Source organism: Budorcas taxicolor, chromosome 7 (genome assembly GCF_023091745.1).
Source record: "Budorcas taxicolor isolate Tak-1 chromosome 7, Takin1.1, whole genome shotgun sequence".
Lineage (NCBI taxonomy): Eukaryota > Metazoa > Chordata > Mammalia > Artiodactyla > Bovidae > Budorcas > Budorcas taxicolor.
The window spans coordinates 17,596,735-17,621,700 of record NC_068916.1 but is presented as its reverse complement, the minus strand read 5'-3'; the positions used below and the strand labels follow the sequence as shown (position 1 = coordinate 17,621,700).

The 24,966-nt window shown below is 44.3% G+C and overlaps 1 protein-coding gene and 1 non-coding gene across 2 annotated transcripts in view; both read left to right on the top strand.

Annotated features, from left to right (window-relative positions):
* VAV1 (vav guanine nucleotide exchange factor 1) overlaps nucleotides 1-23,971 on the top strand; it is a 64,663-nt gene extending 40,692 nt beyond the window's left edge. The window contains exons 20-27 of the mRNA XM_052643230.1: nucleotides 977-1,113; nucleotides 1,448-1,513; nucleotides 5,498-5,529; nucleotides 11,949-12,065; nucleotides 15,296-15,383; nucleotides 19,979-20,093; nucleotides 22,088-22,239; nucleotides 23,918-23,971. Of these exons, the coding sequence (XP_052499190.1) occupies nucleotides 977-1,113; nucleotides 1,448-1,513; nucleotides 5,498-5,529; nucleotides 11,949-12,065; nucleotides 15,296-15,383; nucleotides 19,979-20,093; nucleotides 22,088-22,239; nucleotides 23,918-23,971 (761 nt within the window). The remainder of the gene's footprint in view (nucleotides 1-976; nucleotides 1,114-1,447; nucleotides 1,514-5,497; nucleotides 5,530-11,948; nucleotides 12,066-15,295; nucleotides 15,384-19,978; nucleotides 20,094-22,087; nucleotides 22,240-23,917) is intronic.
* TRNAG-UCC (transfer RNA glycine (anticodon UCC)) lies at nucleotides 9,663-9,735 on the top strand. Its single transcript has one exon. It is a non-coding gene; the product is annotated as a tRNA-Gly (tRNA).
* Nucleotides 23,972-24,966: the final 995 nt, after the last annotated feature.

Genomic DNA, 24,966 nt, shown 5'->3' with positions numbered 1-24,966 from the left:
TGTTTGCATATATATGTATACACATACTCTTGCTCATATCCTTTTTATATGAATATATAATTATTATTTTCTATTGAGACAGAAATATGTAATTTTCTATAATTTCCTATTGAAATATACATAATATATATATAATTTTCTATGAGACAGAAATATTTCTATTGAGACAGGAAATACATACCATAAGGTGTGTAAGATGAATAAATCTTAGGAGTATGGCTCACTGAATCTCTACCCATGTAACCACCACTCAGATCAATGTATAGAACACTTTCATCATCACAGAAAGTTTTAGTGGATGGTGCTGGTCATACTCAGTGCTAGTCTCTCCTGTCTCCCAGAGGGAATCACTTTCTGACCTCTGTCAGCATAGATTAGTTTTGCCTGCCCTTTAATTTCATACAAATGCAGTTGTATAGCATGGACTCTCACAGCATATTAGTGTATCTGCTTGAAGCAGTCACTTGTTCTTTTTCATTGCTGTATTGTATTCCACGATATGGTTATTTCATGCTGTGTTTATTCATCTCCTTAAAGACAGGGGGTATGTTGCCAATTTTTTGGCTCTTGTGAATAGAGCTGCTGTGAACATTCTTCATCTATGACTCTCTGGGGACCTGTGTTTCGTTTCTCCGGGTGATGTATTCATGAGTGGAATTAGCTTCCGTGAATACTGCCCAGCAGTTTCCCAAAGTGGGTTCCTACTACTCATGCAAGAATGAGCTGTGGAGTCATGGCCACCCTTCCCGTTTATGCAGAAAAAAATTATTTTAGATGTTTTCATATTAAAAACTTCTTCAAATTAAAAAAAAGAGAAGAATCCAAGAATCCAGGTGGCTTCCAGTTGCTCCACATCCTTGCTGCCACTTGGTATTGTCTGTCTTTTTAACTTTTGCCGTCCTGTTGGGTGGTGAGACTTGGGTTTGAAAGTCTTGGACTTTCACTGTATCATCCCCTCCCCTCCCCTCCCCTCCAGGCCTGCCCAAGATGGAGGTGTGCCAGGAATACTATGGGCTACCCCCACCCCCTGGAGCCATTGGACCTTTTCTACGCCTCAGCATGGGAGACATCGTGGAGCTCACTAAGGCTGAAGCTGAACAGAACTGGTGGGAGGTACAGGCTGGGGCCATGGGAATGACTGGGAAGGAACTGAACATGGGGTTAGGGTGTAGGTGGCCTTGGGAATGGGATCATGCTCCCACTGGACTCTGGCAATGGAAGTTTGCTCCAGGCAGAGTGATGTCTATGGGGATTTCTGGGGCTCACCTGGCCCTTCTGGGCTGGTGGTATTCCCAGAAGTTGATACTGGTTGGTCCCTCTCTGGGTCATTCCAGGTCATGGAGAGATAGATGGCCAAGCAGAGTGGCTGTTGGGTGAAAGATGGATACACACAAGCATTGTGGCTGCCTGTAACCTCTCTGTCCATCTCTCCCTTCCATCTTTTTAGGGAAGGAATACGTCTACCAATGAAGTCGGCTGGTTTCCCTGCAATAGGGTCAAGCCCTACGTGCATGTGAGTGCCTCAGTCTGGTTGGAGTGAGGGCACGGGGGTGCAGAGAGGGTCCTGTGAGGGTGGGAAGCATCGAGGGGAATGCTCCTGAGATCAGGAGGGGCTGCCCATCATGGCATGTCACTCCCTACCTTGCTGACTGAGCCCAGAGAGGGGTTCACCCTGGTAAGGATGACCAGTCCTTTTCTCCTGGTTCTTTTTATTTTTAACATTTCAGTTTTTATTACATACACATGAACATATGACTTTTTAAAATTAACCTTTAATTTTGTTTTGGAGTATAGCCAGTGAACAATGTTGTGACAGTTTCAGGTGGACAGAAAAGGGACTCAGTCATACATACATGTATCCATTCTCCCCCAAACCCTGCTCCCAACCAGGCTGCCACATAACACTGAGCAGAGTTCCCTGTGCTATACAGCAGATCCTTGTTGGTTATCTATTTTAAATATAGCAGGGTATACATGTCCATACCAAACTTCCCAACCCTCCCTTCCTCCCATCCTTTCCTCAGCAACCATAAGTTTATTCTCAAAGTGCCTGTGAGTCTGTTTCTGTTTTCTAAATAAGTTCATTTGTATCATGTCTTTTTAGATTTAGCATAAAATGGATGTCATACAATGCCTCTGCTTCTCTGTCTGACTTATTTCACTCAGTATGACAATCTCTGTGCTTAGTTGCTCAGTCATGTCTGACTCTTTGTGACCCCATGGACTGTAGCCCTCAGGCTCCTCTGTCCATGGGGATTCTCCAGGCGAGAATACTGGAGTGGGTTGCCATGCCCTCCTCCAGGGGATCTTCCCAATCCAGGACTCGAACCCAGGTCTCCCACATTACAGGCGGATTCTTTACCATCTGAGCCACCAGAGAAGCCAATCTCTAGTTCCGTCTATATTGCTGCAAATGGCATTATTTTGTTCTTTTTAATGGCTGGGTAATATTTCATTGTATATATGTACCACATCTTCTTTGTCCATTCCTCTGACAATGGACATTTAGGCTGCTTCCATGTCTTGGCTATTGTAAACAGCACAGCAATGAATATTGGGGTCTGTATGCAGGCCAGGAAGCAACAGTTAGAACTGGACGTGGAATAACAGACTGGTTCCAAATAGGAAAAGGAGTACGTCAAGGCTGTGTATTGTCGCCCTGCTTATTTAACTTCTATGCAGAGTACATCATGAGAAACGCTGGATTGGAAGAAACACAAGCTGGAATCAAGATTGCCGGGAGAAATATCAATAACCTCAGATATGCAGATGACACCACCCTTATGGCAGAGAGTGAAGAGGAGCTAAAAAGCCTCTTGATGAAAGTAAAAAGAGGAGAGTGAAAAAGTTGGCCTAAAGCTCAACATTCAGAAAACAAAGATCATGGCATCCGGTGCCATCACTCCATGGGAAATAGATGGAGAAACAGCGGGAACAGTGTCAGACTTTATTTTTTTGGGCTCCAGAATCACTGCAGATGGTGATTGCAGCCATGAAATTAAAAGACGCTTACTTCTTGGAAGAAAAGTTATGACCAACCTAGATAGTATATTCAAAAGCAGAGATGTTACTTTGCCAACTAAGGTCCGTCTAGTCAAGGCTATGGTTTTTCCAGTGGTCATGTATGGATGTGAGAGTTGGACTGTGAAGAAGGCTGAGTGCCGAAGAATTGATGCTTTTGAACTGTGGTGTTGGAGAAGACTCTTGAGAGTCCCTTGGACTGCAAGGAGATCCAACCAGTCCATTCTGAAGGAGATCAACAGTGGGATTTCTTTGGAAGGAATGATGCTAAAGCTGAAACTCCAGTACTTTGGCCACCTCATGCGAAGAGTTGACTCACTGGAAAAGACTTTAATATTGGGAGGGATTGGGGGCAGGAGGAGAATGGGACGACAGAGGATGAGATGGCTGGATGGCATCACTGACTCGATGGACGTGAGTCTGAGTGAACTCCGGGAGTTGGTGTTGGACAGGGAGGCCTGGCGTGCTGCTATTCATGGGGTCACAAAGAGCCTGACACGACTGAGTGACTGAACTGAACTGAACTGAACTGTATCCTTTTGGACCATGTTTTTCTCTGTATATGTGCCTATGAGTGGGATTTCAGAGTCATATGGTAGCTCTATTTTTAGCTTTTTAAAGAACCTCCATCCTTGAATCTTCTCCATCACCTGGGGAAGGAGCAGGGGTTCAGAAGGCTGGCCAACGCCTGCATTCCTTCAGAGGCACCAAACAGAGTCCTCTATGGGGTCACGTCCCCTGTGCCTCCTTGCGCAGGGAGCAGACCTGCCCACCGGTCTGCCCGGCGCTTGTCTTTCTTCACCTGTTTCCCACTCTCTTGATTTCCTCATGTTGATAATGACTTCAAATCTTCCCCACTCTCCCAAACCTCACGCTTCCTCACTACCCCACTGCCCGCTTTGTAGCCCTCGTAGGAGCCTGCAGAGAGACAGTCCCTCCCATTTTTTTTCTTTCATTTTATGTTATTTCAGACTTCCAGAAAAGTCGAGAATCATGCAAAGAACGCTCATGTATCTGTTAGTCAGATCACCAATTGTTAACATTTTGTCTCATTGGCTCTGTCATCTTTCTCTGAACATTTTATTTATTTAGAAAATATCTATTATTTATTTTTTCTTGAGACTCTTCAAAGTAAGTTTACAGACACATTTCCCCTTTAATCTGAATACCTGCCAAGAAGAGTAACTTTCTCTTGTATATACATAGCATGATTTTTGAAAACATGAAATTCAGCATGGACATTCTACTATTATAAATTATCACATATTAGAAATTATAATATATAAATTATATATTACATAATTCAGAGTATGTATTTACACTTAACCAATTTTCCAAAAAATATCTTTTGCTTTTTTTTTTGGCTTGGGGTCCTTTCTCCATTGTGGAGTTGCATTATGAATTTCTAACTCCATCATTCCTCCTAAGTTATTAGCTGATATTCTATTATAAAGAACTGTCTCTTCTATGTATCTGTGTATTATGTATGTATCAATCAATCAATCATCTTTGTATCTATGAATCTATTACTCACCTGCATATCTGTGTATCTGTGTGTCTATCCATGTATCGATTTGCATCTATGTATCAATTATCTATGGATCTAGTAATCATCTATGTATTTATCTGTATATCTATGTATGTACCAATCAATCATCTGTGTATCTATGTCCTTGTGTATGCATCCATTATCTGTGTATCTATCTATATAGCCATCTCTGTATCTATCAATCATCTATGCATCTATCTATGTATCTGTTTGTTATCTATCTCAGGAAATGTTCCTGGATTTTTATTTTAATATTGTCCCGGCCTGGCCCAGTGGGCTTAGGTCTTCCCTGGTGGCTCAGAAAGTAAAGCATCTGCCTGTAATGCAGGAGACCTGGGTTTGATCCCTGGGTGTGGAAGATCCCCTGGAGAAGGAAATGGCAACCCACTCCAGTACGCTTGCCTGGAAAATTCCATGGATGGAGGAGCCTGGGAGGCTATAGTCCATGGGGGTCGCAAAGAGCTGGACATGACTGGGCAACTTCACTGGTTCACTGGACCAGTGGGAGCCCCTTCAGGCTGGCTCCTCTGTCCTTTTGACATAACCTCATTGTTCTCTGAGCTCTTCCTTACTTTTTAGCACAAGAGCAGACTGCTCTTGTTCTCTTTCTGCCCCAATCTTGGAATCAACCATTTTCCCACGGAGCCAAGATCCTTTGGGTGGGACGTGGCATTCACACGTCAAGATCTGAATGTCTTCCCAGTTACTGCCTACAGTCGGAGCTGCCTCTTGAACGCTGATTCATTTGGGAGGGGTGGGCTGATCTCTCCCACTGGATTCTGGGGCTGTATTTCCAGAGAAAAGCACAGTGCCCGGCACATAATAGACACCCAATACATGATGGTGGAATGAGTGAATGCAGTGTCCTGAAGTCTGTTGCCATGCTGACCCCTTCCCCTAACTCTCGGTCTTTGTCTGTGTCCCCAGGGTCCCCCCCAGGACCTGTCCGTTCATCTCTGGTGAGTAAGAACCATCTTTCTTATTTTTAACTTGGGGTGTATTGGAGTGGATGTTTGGGCTGGACATTGGGGTGCCACAAGGGGCTGCAAACAAGTCAGTTATTCATTCTTCAAACTTTCAGCCTTAATGAATGAATAACAAGTCAGTTATTCATTCTTCAGCCTTAACTGCTGGGTCCAGCCCTACACCGGGGGCTGCTGAGGAGAGAGCACAGACCAAAGAGGGTCCTTGACTTTGGGATATTAGGTTCTCATGGAAAGAAAATGATGGTGATAATATAATGGGAGCTTCGTCTCCTTCTCCACCTGCCTTTTTTTGAGAACCTACTGCTTAGAGTACAGTGAGGGATGGAGGTTTATACTGTTGCTTTGGAGCCCCCTGACTTCGATTCCAATCCTGACTCTAACATTATCCAGCTGTGTGACCTTTAGCCAGTAACTCAGCTTCACTGCGCTTCAGCTTTCCTCCCTGGAAAACAGATTGGTAACACTATCTGATTCATAGGGCTGTTAAAAAGTTTCCATGAGCCTGTAAAGTGCTTAGCTCTATTCCTGACATGCAAAAAGCACTTTATTATCTATCCAAAAAATAGATAGATAGATAATAAGCTTTTAAGCTTATTAAAAGCTTAATAAGAATGAGCTATTCCTATTAGCATTAGCTGTTATGACCACATTTCACCCATTCTAAAATGCATATTTTTCCCTCTCACTATTTAATGCCTCTGGCATTGGAATGGCTCTTACAATTAGTGGTGTCTCAGTTCTTCTGCCTAATTTTATGGGTGCGTGTGTTCCAAGTCACTCAGTCGTGTCAGACTCTGACCTCTTGGACTGCAATCTGCCAGGTTCCTCTGTCCAAGCAAGAATACTGGAGTGGGTAGCCGTTCCCTTCTCCGGGCAGATTTTTTACCATCTGAGCCACTAGGGAAACCAGTAATTTTTATTTCATAATTGCCCGTGAAAGCATGGTGTATTTTGCAATGATTGGTATCTTAGACTTGACGCACTGTGATACTGTTTTTATGACCACTGGGTCAGCATTTTGAGTGCAATTCTTGAATAATGCTTTGAGTGCATACTCTTCTTAATCTCTTTCTGCAATGGAGGAAACCGGGACTCAGAGAGCCGCAAGTAACTTCTTCAGTGTCGCAAAGCAAGGAAGTGAAAGAGGTGGGATTCGAACCCAAGACTGCCGGACTTCGAAGCCCAGCCTTATTACACAAAGGGTCTAATAACGCCACCGTGTGGTGAACACTCACCACGTATGAGGTGCTTCAACTGCGTCTTTGCCTTTGTCGAAAATGTTCCTCTGTGATGGGCAGTTTTATCTCCTCTTCTCAGAGAAGGACATTAAGACTGAGAGAAGCACACTCGGGTCCCGAGGTCACAGGGCAACTGGGTGGCGGATCCAGGGTTTGAACCGTGCTCGCCTGAGGCAGGGTGCTCACTCTATCCCTGCCCGGCCAGATGCGGTAAAATGAGGCCACTACGGCCGGAGCTGGGGCGAGGAGAGAGCGAGACCCTGGCTTTGGGTGCAACGAGGGTTTAAGGGGGTGCCGGAAACTCAGACTTTGAGAGCCACAGTTTTTTTTGTGTGTGTGAGAGCCATACTCTTTTAATGTGATGGCAATCCGCTCCAGCACTCTTGCCTGGAAAATCCCATGGACGGAGGAGCCTGATGGGCTCCAGTCCATGGTGTCGCAAAGAGTCCGACACGACTGAGCGACTTCACTTTCACTTAAAAAAAACAAAAGCAATGGGGAAAAAACCAGCTATGATGGGCAAACTGTCAAAACTGTAAATCAAGGCAGGATATGACAGGGCTGGGAGTAGGGAAAGGTGAATTGTGGTCAGCCAGGCACGTGCAGAGTCAGATCTTGTCCTTACTTAAAGTTTTGACATTTTATTCATCACAGATTTTTTTTTCAATTTAGTTTTAAAATTGAGGTAAAATTCACATGACATAAAACTAACCAGTTAAAGTGGCATTTATGTTATTATTTACACCTATATTACATTTTCACATTTATCAATATAATTATATATTGCATAATATAGTTAGCTATATATAAAAATATATAATGTAATTATATATATAATTAATACATATTAGGTTATATGTTTATATTATGGGAAGCCCTGGTGGCTCAGCAGTAAAGAATCTACCTGCCAATATTTGACAATGCAGGAGATGCGGGTTTGATCCCTGAGTCGGGAAGGTCCCCTGGAGAAGGAAATGGCAACCCACTTCAGTATTCTTGCCTGGGAAATCCCATGGACAAAGAAGCCTGGCCAGCTATACTGCATGGGATTGCAAAGAGTCAGACATTATTTAGCGATTTAACAACAAAAATGTATGATTAACATATATTATTTATGTTATATTCACACTTAGAGCATATAGGCATATTCACACATATATTATCTGTAATTATATGGTAATAATATAAATTGTTATATATTTACATACACATTCATTTCATACTAATTCCATACATCTATCTATAATTATGTAGTATATAATTAATATATATTACTTGTTATATATTAATGTTTATATTTATAGCATTAACACATTGACTTCATATTTATATATCACTTATAATTATGTGTTATCAATAGTTAATATATATTTTTGTTATATACTTAAATGTATGCTATTAATATATTCATGTTCTTGCCTATAATCATATATAATTATATATTATCTATAATTAATATATATTATTTCCACTGTATATTTGCACTTACAGCATAATTATATTCATAGTCACATCTTTATTTATTTTTCACATTTATATTAAATGTACATTTACAATGGTATGCAACCAGCACCTCTCTCTAGCTCCAAAACATTTTCATTACCCCCAAAAGAAATGCCCCCCTTGTTAGCAGTGACCCTTCCTCTCCCTCCCCAAGCCCTGACAACCATGAACACACTTTCTGTGTCTATGAATTTGCCAGTTCTGGGTGCTTCATATAAATGGAATTCTGCACTGTGTGCCCTTTGTGACTGGCTTCTCTCACTCAGCACCATGTTTTCAGGGTTCAATACCTTATAGCATTTAATCAGTATTTCATTCCTTTGCATGGCTGCTTTTGCGATTTAGAAAATATTGCATTAAAGTGCTACTTATTTTCTTTGTTGTTATTTATCCTGTTGGCTGACTTTTTTGGCTTGCCCTTTAATTTTTGTACCTGAGGCTGTGTCTCACTCTCCTTATCCTGTTTCCATCCTGGTGACCACAAAGATGGGCAGACAGTGGACACTCAGTAATACCTTTCCAGAAATGCCAAATTTCAGAGTAAAAGGGAAAAAAACCCCACACCTGTTTTTCTATACTCATACTCTCAATAGTACTGAAACCAAATGTGTGTGTGTGTGTGTGTGTGTGTGTGTGTGTGTGTGTGTGTTTTAATTCTCCGCACCTGACAATTCTCTAATTCTACAGACACCAGCTTGGGTGTGCTACGATTCTATTCGATTCGGACACGATTTGTCTGGAGTTAGCGACAAATCCCATAGATTAAGGGCTTGGTTTCTAGCTTGGTTTACCTAGCTCACATGGTAAAAAAAATCCACGTGCAGTGCAGGAGACCTGGGTTCAATCTCTGTGTTGGGAAGATTCCCTGGAGAAGGAAGTGGCAACCCACTCCAGTATTCTTGCCTAGAGAATCCTATGGACAGAGGAGCCTGGTGGGCTGCAACCCATAGAGTTGCAAAGAGTTGGACACAACTGAGTGACTTAACACACTTCAAAAGACAGCCCTCCACTTCAGATGACAGTCACAAGCCTGGGTCACCCAGACTTCTGACCCACCAGCTACAATTGGGAGCTTCCCATAGCCCCCTCCTTGGGTTTGATAATTTGCTAACACAAACTCCCAGAATTTGTAGAAACAGTTTCCTTACTAGACTGTTTATTATAAAAGGATTCAAATCCGGATCAGTCAGATGGAAGAGTTGCTTGGGGCAAGGTATGGGGAAATAGGACTGGGCTTCCACACCCTTTCTGGGCTTGCACCCACCCACCCCACCCCTGGTATCTCTCTGTGTTCACCAACCTGGAATCTCTCCAAACACTTTGGTTGGGACTTCCCTGGTAGTCCAGTGGTTAAGACTTTGCACTTCCCTGGTAGTCCAGTGGTTAAGACTTTGCACTTCCCATGCAGAGGGCACAGGTTCGATCCCTGGTCAAGGAAGTTCAGTTCAGTTCAGTCGCTCAGTCGTGTCCAACTCTTTGCAACCCCATGAATTGCAGCATGCCAGGCCTCCCTGTTCATCACCATCTCCGGAGTTCACTCAGACTCACGTCCATCGAGTCCATGATGCCATCCATCCATCTCATCCTCAGTCATCCCCTTCTCCTCCTGCCCCCAATCCCTCCCAGCATCAGAGTTTTTTCCAATGAGTCAACTCTTCTCATGAGGTGGCCAAAGTACTGGAGTTTCAGCTTTAGGATCAGTCCTTCCAAAGAAATCCCAGGGTTGATCTCCTTCAGAATGGACTGGTTGGATCTCCTTTCAGTCCAAGGGACTCTCAAGAGTCTTCTCCAACACCACAGCTCAAAAGCATCAATTCTTTGGTGCTCAGCCTTCTTCACAGTCCAACTCTCACATCCATACATGACCACAGGAAAAACCATAGCCTTGACTAGACGGACCTCAGTTGGCAAAGTAATGTCTCTGCTTTTGAATATGCTATCTAAGTTGGTCATAACTTTTCTTCCAAGGAGTAAGCATCTTTTAATTTCATGGCTGCAGTCACCATCTGCAGTGATTCTGGAGCCCCTCAAAATAAAGTCTGACACTGTTTCCACTGTTTCCCCATCTATTTGCCATGAAGTGATGGGACCAGATGCCATGATCTTCGTTTTCTGAATATTGAGCTTTAGGCCAACTTTTTCGCTCTCGTCTTTCACTTTCATCAAGAGGCTTTTTAGTTCCTCTTCACTTTCTGCCATAAGGGTGGTGTCATCTGCATATCTGAGGTTATTGATATTTCTGCCGGCAATCTTGATTCCAGCTTGTGCCCCAGTCCAGTGTTTCTCATGATGTACTCTGCATATAAGTTAAATAAGCAGGGTGACAATATACAGCCTTGACGTACTCCTTTTCCTATTTGGAACCAGTCTGTTGTTCCATGTCCAGTTCTAACTGTCAAGGAAGTAGGATTCCACAAGACGAGTGGTGGTGGTTGGGAATCCCCACCCCCACCCCCACACCCCCACACAAAAAAAATGATTTGGTTGGAGTTCGGTTGAGGCATCTTTATATAGGCAAGATTGATTAAATTATGGGTCGTTAGTGATGGACTCAACCTCCATCTCCGCAGGTGTGCAGGTGGGGCAGGGCTGAAAATTTCAAGCCTCTAATCACATGGCTCTTCTGACTACTAAGCCTCATCCTGAGGCTATTAAAGAGCCCCCAGGGGCTTCCCTGGTCTAGTGGCTAAGACTCCAAGCTCCCCATGCAGGGGGCCTGAATTCGATCCCTGGTCAGGGAACTAGATCCCACATGCAGCTAATAGTTTGCAAGCTGCGACAAAGACTGATGATCCTACATGCCTCAACTAAGACCCAGGGCAGCCAAGTAAAAAAAAGTAAATATTAAAAAGAGAAGAGCCCCAGTCAGCTTGGGCTTCCCTGGTGGCTCAGAGGTAAAGAATCTGCCTGTCAATGAAGAAGAAACAGGTTCTATCCCTGATCCGGGAAGATCCCACATGCTGTGGAGCAACTAAACCCATGTGCCCCAACTATTGAGCCTGTGCTCCAGAGGCCGGGAGCCACAACGACTGAGCTCATGTGCCACAACTAGAGAAAAACCTACACAGACAACAAAGACCCAACACAGACAAAAATAAAAATAAATAAAAATTTTAAAAAGATATATTACTTTGGAGATGCCAAAGGTTTTAGGAGTTATATGGAGAAGGCAATAGCAACCCACTCCAGTACTCTTGCCTGGAAAATCCCATGGGCAGAGGAACCTGGTGGGCTGCAGTCCATGGCGTTGTGAAAAGTCGGACACGACTGAGCGACTTCACTTTCATTTTTCACTTTCATGCACTGGAGAAGGAAATGGCAACCCACTCCAGTGTTCTTGCCTGGAGAATCCCAGGGACGGGGGAGCCTGGTGGGCTCTGGTGTCTATGGGGTCGCACAGAGTCGGACATGACTGAAGCGACTTAGCAGCAGCAGCAGCAGCAGCATGCCAGGAAAGGGTGGAGAGCACAGAGAGCAAATATATTTCTTCCTGTATCGCACTGAGACATAGCTACACCCAAAGGCTTGTGTTGTCTCCTGCAATCCAATTGTGAAAGCTTGGGCGTGACTTAAGGTGTCTAATGGCCACTGCCTCCCCCAGGTTTACCCATCAGAGTTATGTGAACCTCTCTTCTTGGTATGTTTTGACAGGTACGCTGGCCCCATGGAGCGAGCCGGGGCGGAAAGCATTCTTACCAACCGCTCGGATGGGACGTTCTTGGTGCGGCAGAGGGTGAAGGATGCTGCAGAATTTGCCATCAGCATTAAGTAATTTCTTTTTTCCTGGCCTGTTTCCCCTTGTGAGCTGAGCACTTCAGGTGCTTGGGAAGGATGAAACCATTTGGGTATTGTTTCCGAGGGCTCTGAGGAGCGCCAGTACCAGTCCTTTATGTCTCAGCACAGGAAAAGAATTCAGCGAGAGGCAAAGTGATAGATATGAGGTGACTTATTAGGATGGGATGCTTGTGAGGTTTACAAAAGGGTGGGCCAGAAATGCTCTGCCACACAAGCTGGAATCAAGATTGGCAGGAGAAAGATCAATAACCTCAGATATGTAGATGACACCACACTTATGGCAGAAAGTGAAGAAGAACTAAAAAGCCTCTTGATGAAAGTGAAAGAAGAGAGTGAAAAAGTTGGCTTAAAGCTCAACATTCAGAAAACGAAGATCATGGCATCTGGTCCCATCACTTCATGGCAAATAGATGGGGAAACAGTGGAAACAGTGTCAGACTTTATTTTGAGGGGCTCCAGAATCACTGCAGATGGTGACTGCAGCCATGAAATTAAAAGACGCTTACTCCTTGGAAGGAAAGTTATGACCAACCTACATAGCATATTCAAAAGCAGAGACATTACTTTGCCGACTGAGGTCCGTCTAGTCAAGGCTATGGTTTTTCCTGTGGTTACATATGGGTGTGAGAGTTGGACTGTGAAGAAAGCTGAGCACCAAAGAATTGATGCTTTTGAACTGTGGTGTTGGAGAAGACTCTTGAGAGTCCCTTGGACTGAAAGGAGATCCAACCAGTCCATTCTGAAGGAGATCAGCCCTGGGTGTTCTTTGGAAGGACTGATGCTAAAGCTGAAACTCCAGTACTTTGGCCACTTCATGCGAAGAGTTGACTCATTGGAAGAGACTCTGATGCTGGGAGGGATTGGGGGCAGGAGGAGAAGGGGACGACAGAGGATGAGATGGCTGGATGGCATCACTGACTCGATGGACGTGAGTCTGAGTGAACTCCGGGAGATGGTGATGGACAGGGAGGCCTGGCGTGCTGCAATTCATGGGATCGAAAAGAGCTGGACACAACTGAGTGACTGAACTGAACTGAAGTGAAGAACTCACTGGGCTACAATTTCATAAACAAAGGACCGGTGGGGAGGGGGAAGAGAACTTCTTTGACTTTCCTGAGTAGATAGCTGTCATGCTTCCAGCGTCAGCTCCTCCTCCCCCAGGTTGAACAGGGGAGTTTTCTTGTCCCTGTGTGGTCTGCAAATTATTGTTCTTCTTGTGAGCAGAGAGCATGTCCTAGGATTCATTAACTTACTGCGCTCACTGGGCAGGAGGAGGGGCTCATGCCACCATTGTTTTATTGTTTTGGGTCATGTCCCGAGCCTCTGTTACATGGCTGTGTGGCTAAGCAAGCCTGCTTGGTTTTGTGGTTAGGCAAATCTGCTTTCTTGAGTAATCATTAACTTACAGGGGTCTCCCATATTTTTCTATTTACAATCCCCTAGTGGGATTGACTGTTTAATCACGTACTTTGTCCCTTTACTCTGTCCCTGTCAAGATGATTGACTATTGTACGTTAACAACAGTCACTTTTATTGAGCTCCTGTAGGGTCCTGTGTGTTTTTAATTTTTGGTTTTTATTTCTTTTCATTGATTGGTAACCCACAGAAAAAAGATATGCTTCTTAAGCAAGGCTCTAAGGGGGACATTAAGCATACTCTTTGTGTTGTTCAGTGGCTATGCAGTGTCCGCCTCTTTGTGGCCCCGTGGACTGCAACACACCAGGTTTCCCTGTCCTTCACCATCTCCCGGAGTTTGCTCCAACTCATGTCCATTGATCGGTCATGCCATAAGAGGCAGAAATGCAGTCTGGATCCAAGTCTTGCAGACCCTGGCTGTGCTGCCTTTCTGTTTGTTTTGGGTGCAGCTTCTTTCTTGTGGTGACTCGTTTCCTTGTTGGTTTTTTCATTTTGTCTTGTGATGATAAGTGGGGCTTTCCCCATGGGTATCTTTGCTGCTTGGGTCTCCAGAGATTTTGCATTTGCTTCCGTTGGGAATCACCAACAAGTTTACTTCTTTATCAGATTAAAATAGCTCTGTTTCATTCCTTAGTTTCCCAGTCTGTACAGGTGGTTTAAGTATAAACGCTAAACCCATAAGAAGGTGAAGTTAAGGTGATGAATTCTTAAGTGTGACTTCTCTATTTTGAGTCTGAGACAAACAAGCTTTCACATGGCCCCTGCTGTGCTGATGGGTGGAGTTTTTCTAGAACACCTTCTCCTCCCTGGGTTTTTGACATGATAGTCCAGCCTTTGGGAATGAAGGTGGGTCTCAGTGCCAACTCTCTACCCAACAAGGACACAATAACTCATCTCATATTTCTGTGTGATCCAGATGTACGCTCTAGGGAATTCCCTGGTGGTCAGTTGGGGGCTGCCCTGCTTGCAATGTGGGAGACCCAGGTTTAATCCCTTGGTCAGAAAGATCCCCTGGAGAAGGAAATGGCAACTCACCCCAGTATTCTTGCCTGGAGAATTCCATGGACAGAGGAGCCTGGTGGGCTACAGTCCATGGGGTCACAAAGAGTTGCACACGATTGAGCAACTAACACTTTTACTTTCCAGTGTCAGGACTGCTGAGGGCCCTCGTTGGATCCCTGGTTGGAGACCCTGCAAGCTGCATTGCCCAGCCAAAATTGAATTGACACAGATTTTTAAGTTTCATCCTCATTTTGTCCTTTGGGGGATTTCCCTTACTTTTTTTTTTCATTTTTAAGAGTTCAGCATTCTTCTCTCAGCATTTCTAGGGGTTTTTTGAAGTAGGAGATTTTTTTTGGTTATGTAGTTCTTCATGTAAACAGAACCACTCCTGCCAATTCATGTCTTTTCCCACCTTATTGGTGGGAATGGATTTTCTTCTACGCCCTTTAGATTCTATGGTCCTTTATATTGGTTGAAGTGGAGATTTCATTCAATCTATTCTAGAAGGATGCCTTGCTTACAGAGTCTATTTGACTTCTCAACAATCCCGAGTTAAAGAAGATGATTCCTATTACACAGAGGAAGAAATGAAGGCTTAGAACAGCAAAGTCTCCAAGGAAGGGATTCTGTTGGTTGCCAGTGGTTGCCTGTTCCCTCCAATAGCCAAGTACCCTTCTTTCTTGGTTGGGGCGGGAGGCGGGGGTGGGCTGAGATGCGATAGGAAATGGGCCTGAATTCCCTGACTCAGGTCTCAGTGACATCTTGCTCTGTTTCCCTGCTTGCAGGTATAATGTTGAAGTCAAGCATATTAAAATCATGACAGCAGAAGGACTGTACCGGATTACAGAAAAGAAAGCTTTCAGGGGGCTTACGGTAAGGGTCAACCTACCCCTAACCCCAGTCTTTCAGAGTCTAACTTGGACCCTCTCTGAAGCTCCACCTTAGGACCCCTTTTCCTCCATCCAGAATAACCGCTCCAAGAGGCACTATGGAGCAATTGGCTTTAAACTTGTTTTTCTTATCGCCAACAATGAGAATAATATTAACAACAGTAGCTTCAGTGATCACTTGCAAAGCACTTGTTAAGTGCCAGACATATTATCACTAGGACTGTAGGTCATTCGCTCAGCTCTGAGTTCCCATTTCACAGATGGGAGAAACTGAGGTTTAGTTCTCATCTGGTATCATAGAATGGCAGAGTCTCTGTTTTTGTCAGACATCAAGAGTTAGTTCTTTTTGTAAGGCAGACATAGAGACACAGACATAGAGAACCAGTGTGAGAGACACCAAGGTGGGAAAGAGCGAGTGGGATGGATTGGGAGATTGGGACTGGCGTATATCCACTAACATGTGTGAAACAGAAGCCTAATGAGAGCCTGCTGTATAGCGCAGGGAGCTCTACTTAATGCTCTGTGGTGACCTAAATGGGAAGGAAATCCAAACAAGAGGGGAGATATATATATACACATATATACACATAGAGCTGATTCACCTTGCTGTATAGCAGAAATGAACACCACATTGTAAAGCAACTATACCCCTATTTAAAAAGATTTAGCTCTTCTTAACCTGTTTAATGACCATTTCATGGAGAATCCAGAGGCTTTTCAAGTGTTCTATTTGTTGCCATGCAATTTTGGGCTATCTTTTAGACCTCTTAAGCCCATTGATAAGGCTCATGGATCCTACCTATGGTTTGTGGATCCTTGAAGAGCTTTGAATTCTCTGGAAAAAAAATCTAGAATTTTGCATATATCTGCATTTTTTTTTTTTTTTTTTTGAGGAAGGTGTCTCAAATTTCATTTGAGCTTCAAACAGATCCTTAACTCCCCCAAAGGTTAGGGACTGTTCACTCATTCCACATATCTTTTTCTCCCCCAAACTTTTTATTCTGAAAAATTTTCCTCCCTCCGTTTTTTTTATTTCTGAAAAATTACTGAGATGTTACTGAAATAGTGTCATGAATATCTGTGGGCCTTTCACCTGGTTTTACTGATTGGTTGTTAATATTCCTCCTCTTTTGCTTTCTTTCTCTCCCTCTCTGCACACACACACACACACACATTTATTTTGCACTATTTAGGAGTAATTCACAGATATCAAGATCTTTCCTATAATTTAGAAAAACGGTACCAATGAACCTATCCACAGAATATTAGAGACGAAGACATAGAGAACAGACTTGTGGGCACAGTGTGGGAAGGAGAAGACGGGACAAACTGAGAGGGTAGCGTGGAAACATACACACTGCCATGTGTAATGCTATGCTAAGTTGCTTCAGTCGTGTCCAACTCTTTACAACCCCATGGACTGTAGCCCGCCAGGCTCCTCTGTCCATGGGATTCCCCAGTCAAGAATACTGGAGTGTGTTGCCTGCCCTCTTCCAGAACCATGTACAGAATAGATAGCTAATGGGAAGTTGCTGTATAACACAGAGAGATAACCCTGGTACTCTGATGGCCTAGAGAGGCGAGAAGGGGTAGAAGGTGGCAGGGAGATTCAAGAGGGAGGGGACATAAGTACACTTAGAGCAGATTCACATTGTTGTATGGCAGAAACCAGCACAACATTGTAAACAATTATCCTCCAATTAAAAATAAATTTTAAAAATTCTTCCTATAAGTACTTTAGCATGCATATCTGAAGAGCCAAGACACTTTTTTTTCCCTCACCACTGTATCATTATCACAGTCAGGGAGTTGAACATTGATACAAAATTATTACCTAATACAGTGCATTTTCCAAGCTCCCTGATGGCCCCAATTACGTTTATTACAGCCTTTTCATGCCCAGGATGTTATCAGGGGACTCACACATTGCATTCATGTCCTTAGTGTCTCTCTTAATTTGCGGGAGCTCCCCAGTCTTTTATTTATTTCTTTGGTCTTTCATGACATTGGCGGTTTTTGTCTGTTTGTTTTCCAAGTGAGAGAATGTGTTAATCCAACTAAAATGAAATAAACAACCAGCGTTTTGAGTGTTTTTTCACACTTGTAACGAACTGGAAAAATATTTCAATTACATAAAACAACCATATTCTGTTAAAAAAAGCCACTCCCATCACCTATGACATTGTCATTTTAAAAATAATTAAATGTATTTAGAAAGGATAATTGCTTTATAGTATTGTATTGGTTTCTGCCAAACATCGGGCTTCCCTGATAGCTCAGTTGATAAAGAATCTGCCTGTAATGCAGAAGGCCCCGGTTCGATTCCTGGCTTGGGAAGATCTGTTGGAGAAGGGGTAGGCTACCCACTCCAGTATTCTTGGGCTTCCCTGGTGCCTCAGCTGATAGAGAATCCACCTGGAATGTAGGGGACCTGGGTTTGATCCCTGGGTTGGGAAGATCCCGTGGAGAAGGGGAAGGCCATTCACTCCAGTATTCTGGCCTAGAGAATTCCATGGACTCTATAGTCCATGGGGTTGCAAAGAGTCGGACATGACTAAGCAACTTTCACTGCCAAACATGAACATGAATCAAGACACTGGCATTTTTGAAGTCTAGAACTCCTAAACATATAAAATATTTTGTTTTGCAAAATGTCCCTTAATTTTGACTTGCCTTTTCCCCCACTTTTAGGATGAGCTTGAACATTTCTGGGAGAAATAGTCATAAATGACACACATCTGACTCTTGAATTCAGATGAGTCTTATTATAGAGACTGGCCTTCCCTTGTGACTCAACTGGTAAAGAATCCAGCTGCAATTTGGGAGACCTGGGTTCAGTTGCTGGGTTGGGAAGATCCCGGGGAGAAGGGAAAGGCTACCCACTCCAGTATTCTGGCCTGGAGAATTCCGTGAACTGTACAGTCCATCGGGTTGCAAAAAGTCAGACATGACTGAGTGACTTTCACACATTCACATAGAGACCAGCTTTTGGCTACTACACTCTATCACTTGTCCTAGGACTGAATTCTGGATCTGTCCTTTTCTAGCTATATGACCCTGGATGAGCCTTCTTTGTGACTCAGTTTCTCCATCTATAAAATAGGGGACTCATCAATCTATTTACCTCCCATGATTATTAAGACATTTTAAAAAAAAATTTATTTTTTAAAACTAAAAAAAATTGGGGCTGGGTCTTCATTTCTGTGCACACTTTTCTCTATTTGCAGCAGGCAGGGGCTAGACTCTAGTTGAGGTGCACAAGCTTCTCATTGTGGTGGCTTTTCTTGTTGCAGAGCCTTAGAAGGCTCATGCGCTTCAGTAGTTGTGGCACATGGGCTCAGCACTTGCAGCTCCTGGACTCTAGAGCACAGGCTCAGTAGTTGTGGCGCAGGGGTTTAGTTGCTCCATGGCATGTGGGATCCTCTTGGATCAGGGATTGAACCCACGTCTCCCACACTGTCAGGCAGACTCTTTACCACTGAGCCACCAGTTCAATTCAGTTCAATTCAGTCACTCAGTCGTGTCTGACTCATTTCGACCCCATGAATTGCAGCACACCAGGCCTCCCTGTCAATCACCAACTCCCGGAGTTCACTCAGACTCACGTCCATCGAGTCAGTGATGCCATCCAGCCATCTCATCCTCTGTCGTCCCCTTCTCCTCCTGCTCTCAATCCCTCCCAGCATCAGGGTCTTTTCCAATGAGTCAACTCTTCGCACGAGGTGGCCAAAGTATTGGAGTTTCAGCTTCAGCATCAGTCTTTCCAATGAACACCCAAGGACTGACCTCCTTTAGGATGGATTGGTTGGACCTCCTTGCAGTCCAAGGGACTCTCAAGAGTCTTCTCCAACACCACAGTTCAAAAGCATCAATTCTTCGGCGCTCAGCCTTCTTCACAGTCCAACTCTCACATCCATACATGACCACAGGAAAAACCATAGCCTTGACTAGATGGACATTTGTTGGTAAAGTAATATCTCTGCTTTTCAATAACTATCTGAGCCACCAGAGAAGCCCCTAAATATTTATTTTTAATTAGCGGAGAATTTCTTGACAATGTTGTGTTGGTGTCTGCCATGCAGTAATGTGAATCAGCCATAAATATGCATAGATCTCCTCCCCCTTGAGCCTTCCTTCCACCCCTCTAGGTTATTAAGAGATTTTGATGATGTGTGGTTGCACACTGACCAGCACACAGTAGTTGCTTCATAAATAACATTTATTATTATTACAATTATCTGTAAAAATAGAGCTCTTGATGCCCAGAGGGTAGAGGGGGGTTTGGTTTTGGTGAACTGGTTGTCAAGCAAGTTGATTATTTGGTAAGGTTGTCATTAAACAAACTGGATATTAGGAGAACTGTCTTGAGACAGTGTGATTTCTTCCCCATAAAATGGTCCTGGCCTCTGGGAAGGGAGTGAGCTCCCTGTCACGGGGAGCTTTCAAGGAGTCTGTTGCCAGGGAGCGCAGAAGAGGGGTCTGTTTCACACAAGGAGCTGGATGTGGTTCCTTCCAGCTCTGCCTCCCTCCCTTGTGGGCTGGCCCTCTGGAAGAGCATCTGTCCCGTTCTCTTTCTAGGAGCTGGTGGAATTCTACCAGCAGAACTCTCTGAAGGATTGCTTCAAGTCACTGGACACCACCCTGCAGTTCCCCTTCAAGGAGCCTGAGAGGAGAGCCATTAGCAAACCGCCAGGTAGGAGGCCTCCAGATGGGGCCCTGTAGTGCCAGCTCCTTCCTGTTGTGGAGGGAACACTGGGGGATGCTGAGGACATTGCTTCCAGTGGGCATGGAGAAATCCTATCTATAAAAGAACCTGAACTCCTTCCCACTTCCAGTTTGTCCCTTTGCTCCTGAGAGATCTGCATATCCATTTGCTTGGATGAAAGCGGTTACTTTCATATTTGGGAAAATGAGGATACAAGAAACCAGGAGGGTGCTCATCTGTATCTTTTAAGCCTTTAATTTTGTATTAAATCAGGTATTAATCAGTATCAATAACCTTCTCCTGGGCTTCCCTGGTGGCTCAGATGGTAAAGAATCTGCCTGCAATGCAGGAGACCCGGGTTCTATCCCTGGGTCAGGAAGAGCCCCTGGAGAAGGGAATGGCTACCCACTCTAGTGTTCTTGTTGGGATAATCCCATGGATAGAGGAGCCTGGCGGGCTACAATCCATGGGGTCATAGAGAGTTGGACACGACTGAGTGACTAAAACAATGATAAACTTTCTCCCACAGAAAGGCAAGATCTTTAGCACTCTCTTACTTCTGTTTTCCTTTGTATTGCTTACTAACCTGGCTTGTTGAAATTTTCTGGAATGTTGGCTGTGGTTTTCTGTGAATGAAAACAATCATGGCTTACATTTTAGGAATTCTTTCTTCACCATTGCATTTCAGTTTGCAGAGTTGTTATCAAGCATTGTTTAAACTGTCTACATTTCTTATTTTCCATGTTTTCCTTCATTTTTAAAATTCCTTATTCTGTTTCAAATTTTATTTTGCTGGAGTACATTCTGGAGTACGTTTAGTGGAAAAGTCACATGGGTGGTGGAGTTTCTGAATTCTTACCTGCCCAGAAAAAAATTTTAAGATGGATTTAAAAATCAATGATTGTTCAAATGTTTGCCAATAAAACAACAGTTCCCACTGAAAGAGCTATATTTTTGAGAAAGCAACACCAGCGCAACATCAGGACTCTAAGATGAAAATTGTCCTTGTTCTCATCACTCAATCAAAGTTTTTGTCTGCACACTTCTTATTGGAAAATATATTCTATCAGCCTATCTGCAGAAATACTACAGACTGATTTTCTACAATATCACTTAATATCGTACTTTGAGTTTTCCTGTGTCCTTTTCCCCCTTGCTTATCTTTCTCTCTCTTTTCTTGTTTCAAAAAAAAAAAAATACTATTTGTTTATTTATTTGGCTGTGCTGGGTCTTAGTTTGGCACCCAGGATCTTCCATTTTCATTGTGACCTCCAGGATCTTTTTAGTTGTGACATGCGGGATCTTGAGGTGTGGCATGTGACCACTTAGTTGTGACATGTGGGATCCAGTTCCCTGCCCAAGGATTTAACCTGGGCCCCCCGCATTGGGAACACAGAATCTTAGCCACTGGGTCACCAAAGGAAGCCCCTCTCCTTCTCTTTTTTAATTCTTAGACCTGCTTAATATAATTAATATTATCTAAGTGGAAATTTCCACATCTTTCTTCTGTTTCTCTTACTATGAATATATGTGTGTGTTTGTTAGTTGCTCAGTCATGTCCAACTCTTTGCGACCCCATGGACTGTAGCCCACCAGGCTCCTCTGTCCATGGAATTTTCCAGGCAAGAATACTGGAGTGGGTTGCCATTTCCTCCTCCAGGGGATCTTCCCGACCAAGGGTCTCCTGCATCGCAAACTGTTCTTTACCATCTGAGCCACCAGGAGAGCATGAATAGATACAAAACATTTTAAAGATCATATATGGTATTATCCTCTAAATTTGCACGCTGGTTGCGCTGGATGATTCTGGGAAGACAGCTGTCTTCTCTCAGAACACGGGGTGCCCAACACACAGTTGAAAGAAGCATTGAGGGGTCCTTTATCCCAGCGCATTCTCCTGAGAGCACTGTCCTCTGCAGGTGGTGGGCGGGTGGAAGGGCACTCCTCGGGGCTGTTTCCCATGTCTGCTCTCTGCCGTACAGCCGGGAGCACCAAGTACTTTGGCACGGCCAAAGCCCGCTATGACTTCTGCGCCCGGGACCGATCAGAGCTGTCCCTCAAAGAGGGCGACATTATCAAGATCCTTAACAAGAAGGGGCAGCAGGGCTGGTGGCGAGGGGAGATCTACGGCCGGGTGAGTTGGGGCAGGGCTCGGCAGTTACAGTGGGGCTGTCCTGGATGGTGGACTGGGGAGGGTGGGCAGGGGGGTGTCCCTGGTTGGAAAGGAGGAAGGGAGAGAGATTTTATGTATGCATCTTGCATTTATTTATGGAGCACCTACTATGTACCATTCTGCTGGGTGCTGAGGAGGCGCAAAAGAGCACAGCGCCATCACTGCCCTACGAAACTTATAGTTTGGTGGGAAGTGTGGAACTGTGAACACACCCTCGTAAGAGTGAGTGGTCAAGACTGAGATGGGGAACCCCTGACTCACCCTGGATGAGGTCAGGACACCTGAGAGGCAAGCTGATCACTGAGGGATGAGTAAAGTTAGCCAGGTAAAAAGTCACAGTCGGGGGCGGGGAGGAGGACCAGTGTGTTTTGCAAACAAACCATCATGTGCAAAGGCCCTGGGGCGAGAGAGTGAATGGCATGTTTGGGGGAACCTGAAGGGAGGAATTTGTCTTATTCACGTCAGTGTCACCAGTGCCTAGAACAGTGACTGTCACGTAGTTGCTCAGTATTTATTGATTGCATGAAGAGGCAGACCAGCTGGTTTTGCCTTCTGTGTTCTTTGCCTGAATTTGGACTTTCAGGCGGGAACTCAAATTTTCTCAGAAAGCTTTGCTTCCCTTTGCTTCTTATTTTTGCCTCACAAAGGCGGAGAGTCTTCTTTATTTCATCTGCTGATGAATTTCTAGTCTCCAGCATATTGCCTTGCTTGTATCAGTTTCTCAAAAAATACTTGTTGAATGAAGATAAGGACAGAGGTTAGGAGCCTAAATTCTACCAGAGGGAAACATGAAAAGTGACCTCTGGATAATTGCTTAGGAGAACAGTTTTAGGAGCCATAGAAGGTAAATTTATTGTGCGATGGAGGACAAATAGAGTGTGAGGGAGCCTTCTGGGGTGTTTAGGAAGGTCTGGGCTATAAAGAATTCATCCACCCATCCACCCATCCATCCACCCACCCGTCCATCCATCTATTGTTCTATCCATCTGTCATTTTGTCCATCCATACATTGTTCACCCATCCATCCATCATTCCATCCATTCATCCATCCACTCATCATTCTATCATTCATCCATTATTCCATCCATCCATCCTTTGCTCATCCATCCATCCATCTTTCCAACATCCATCCATCGTTCCATTCATCCATCCATTGTTCATCCATCCATCCATCATCCATCCATCTATCTTTTCAACAAATATTTGTTATGTATATACTGTGTTCCAGGAACTATTCTAGGTTTTTGGAACTCAGTGATGAATAAGGCAGACAAAAATCCCTGCCCTGTTGAAAGGAGGGGGAACAGAGAAAAGTCCATAAATAAGTAACATGTATAATCAATTAGATGGTGAAAAGTGTTACGGAAAAGTAGTAAGTGGAGGTGAAGAGTGTCAGGGTGGGTGAGGTTTACAGTGCTTAAATAGGATGGTTAGAAGTCCTGATGGATAAGGTGACGCATGAGTAAAGGACAGGAGGATGGGGGTCAGCTGAAGGTGTATCCGGGGAGGTACTTTCTGGGGTAGAAGGTGTGGCAGGGGCAAAGGCCCCGAGGTAGGAGGAAACCTGGCTGTTCCTGTCAAGGAACAGCGGGAGAATGTGCAGAGAGGCCGGCCTGACTGCTTCCCCGTCTCTTTCCAGGTTGGCTGGTTCCCCTCCAACTATGTGGAAGAGGACTATTCTGAGTACTGCTGAGCCTTGGCACATTGGCAGAGAGACAAGAGATTCCAGGCTCCAAGCCCAGGATGAACAGGCAGTGGGGCCAGGAGCTGGGACAGATCCTGGTGGGCTGAGAGTCCGCAGACTGTGGAGGGCTAGCGTCCAGCTGGCAGGGCTCCAGGGATGATGCCCTGCCATGGTTAATTTATAACACATGCATTTCCTCTTGGGTCCCCTTGAGAAGGTGGGGCTCCAGGCAACTACTTCCAATAAAATGATGAATGGATGGACTGTGTCAGACCTGCAAGGGGAATGGTGGGAGAGGGAGTTGGGACGGGCACAAGCCCCCATGCCTGCTTTCCAGCTCTGTCACCTTTCTCTGTCATTTAAAATAAGCCCTCGAAGACTTAGAGAATGAACTTCTGGTTGCCGGTGGTGTGGGGTGGTGGGGGGAGGATGGGAGGGAGGGATAGTTAGGGAGTTTGGGATGGATATTACACACTGCTGTATTTAAAATGGATAACCAATAGGGACCTGCTGTGTGTAGTACATGGAACTCCACTGCTCAAGGTTAGGTGGCAGCCTGGATGGGAGGGGAGTTTGGGGGAGAAAGGACACATGTATATATATGGCTGGGTCCCTTCACTATTCACTTGAAACTATCACAACATTGTTTGTTAATTGGCTATACCTAAATAGAAAATAAAAAAGTTTAGAGTATAAAAACAAATAAGGCCTGAAATATGGAAATGGGACTCCTATGTGGCAGGAAAGAATTTTACACTCACAGATTGTTGCTGTTCAGCCACTAAGTCATGTCTGATTCTTTGCAGCCCCATGGACTGCAGCACGCCAGGCTTCCCTGTCCTTCACCATCTCGTGGAGTTTGCTCAAATTCATATCCATCGAGTTGGTGATGCTACCCAACCATCTCATGCTCTGTTGTCCCCTTCTTCTCCTGTCCTCAATCTTTACAGCATCAGGGGCTTTTCCAATGAGTCAGATCTTCGTTACAGAAGGCCAAAGTATTG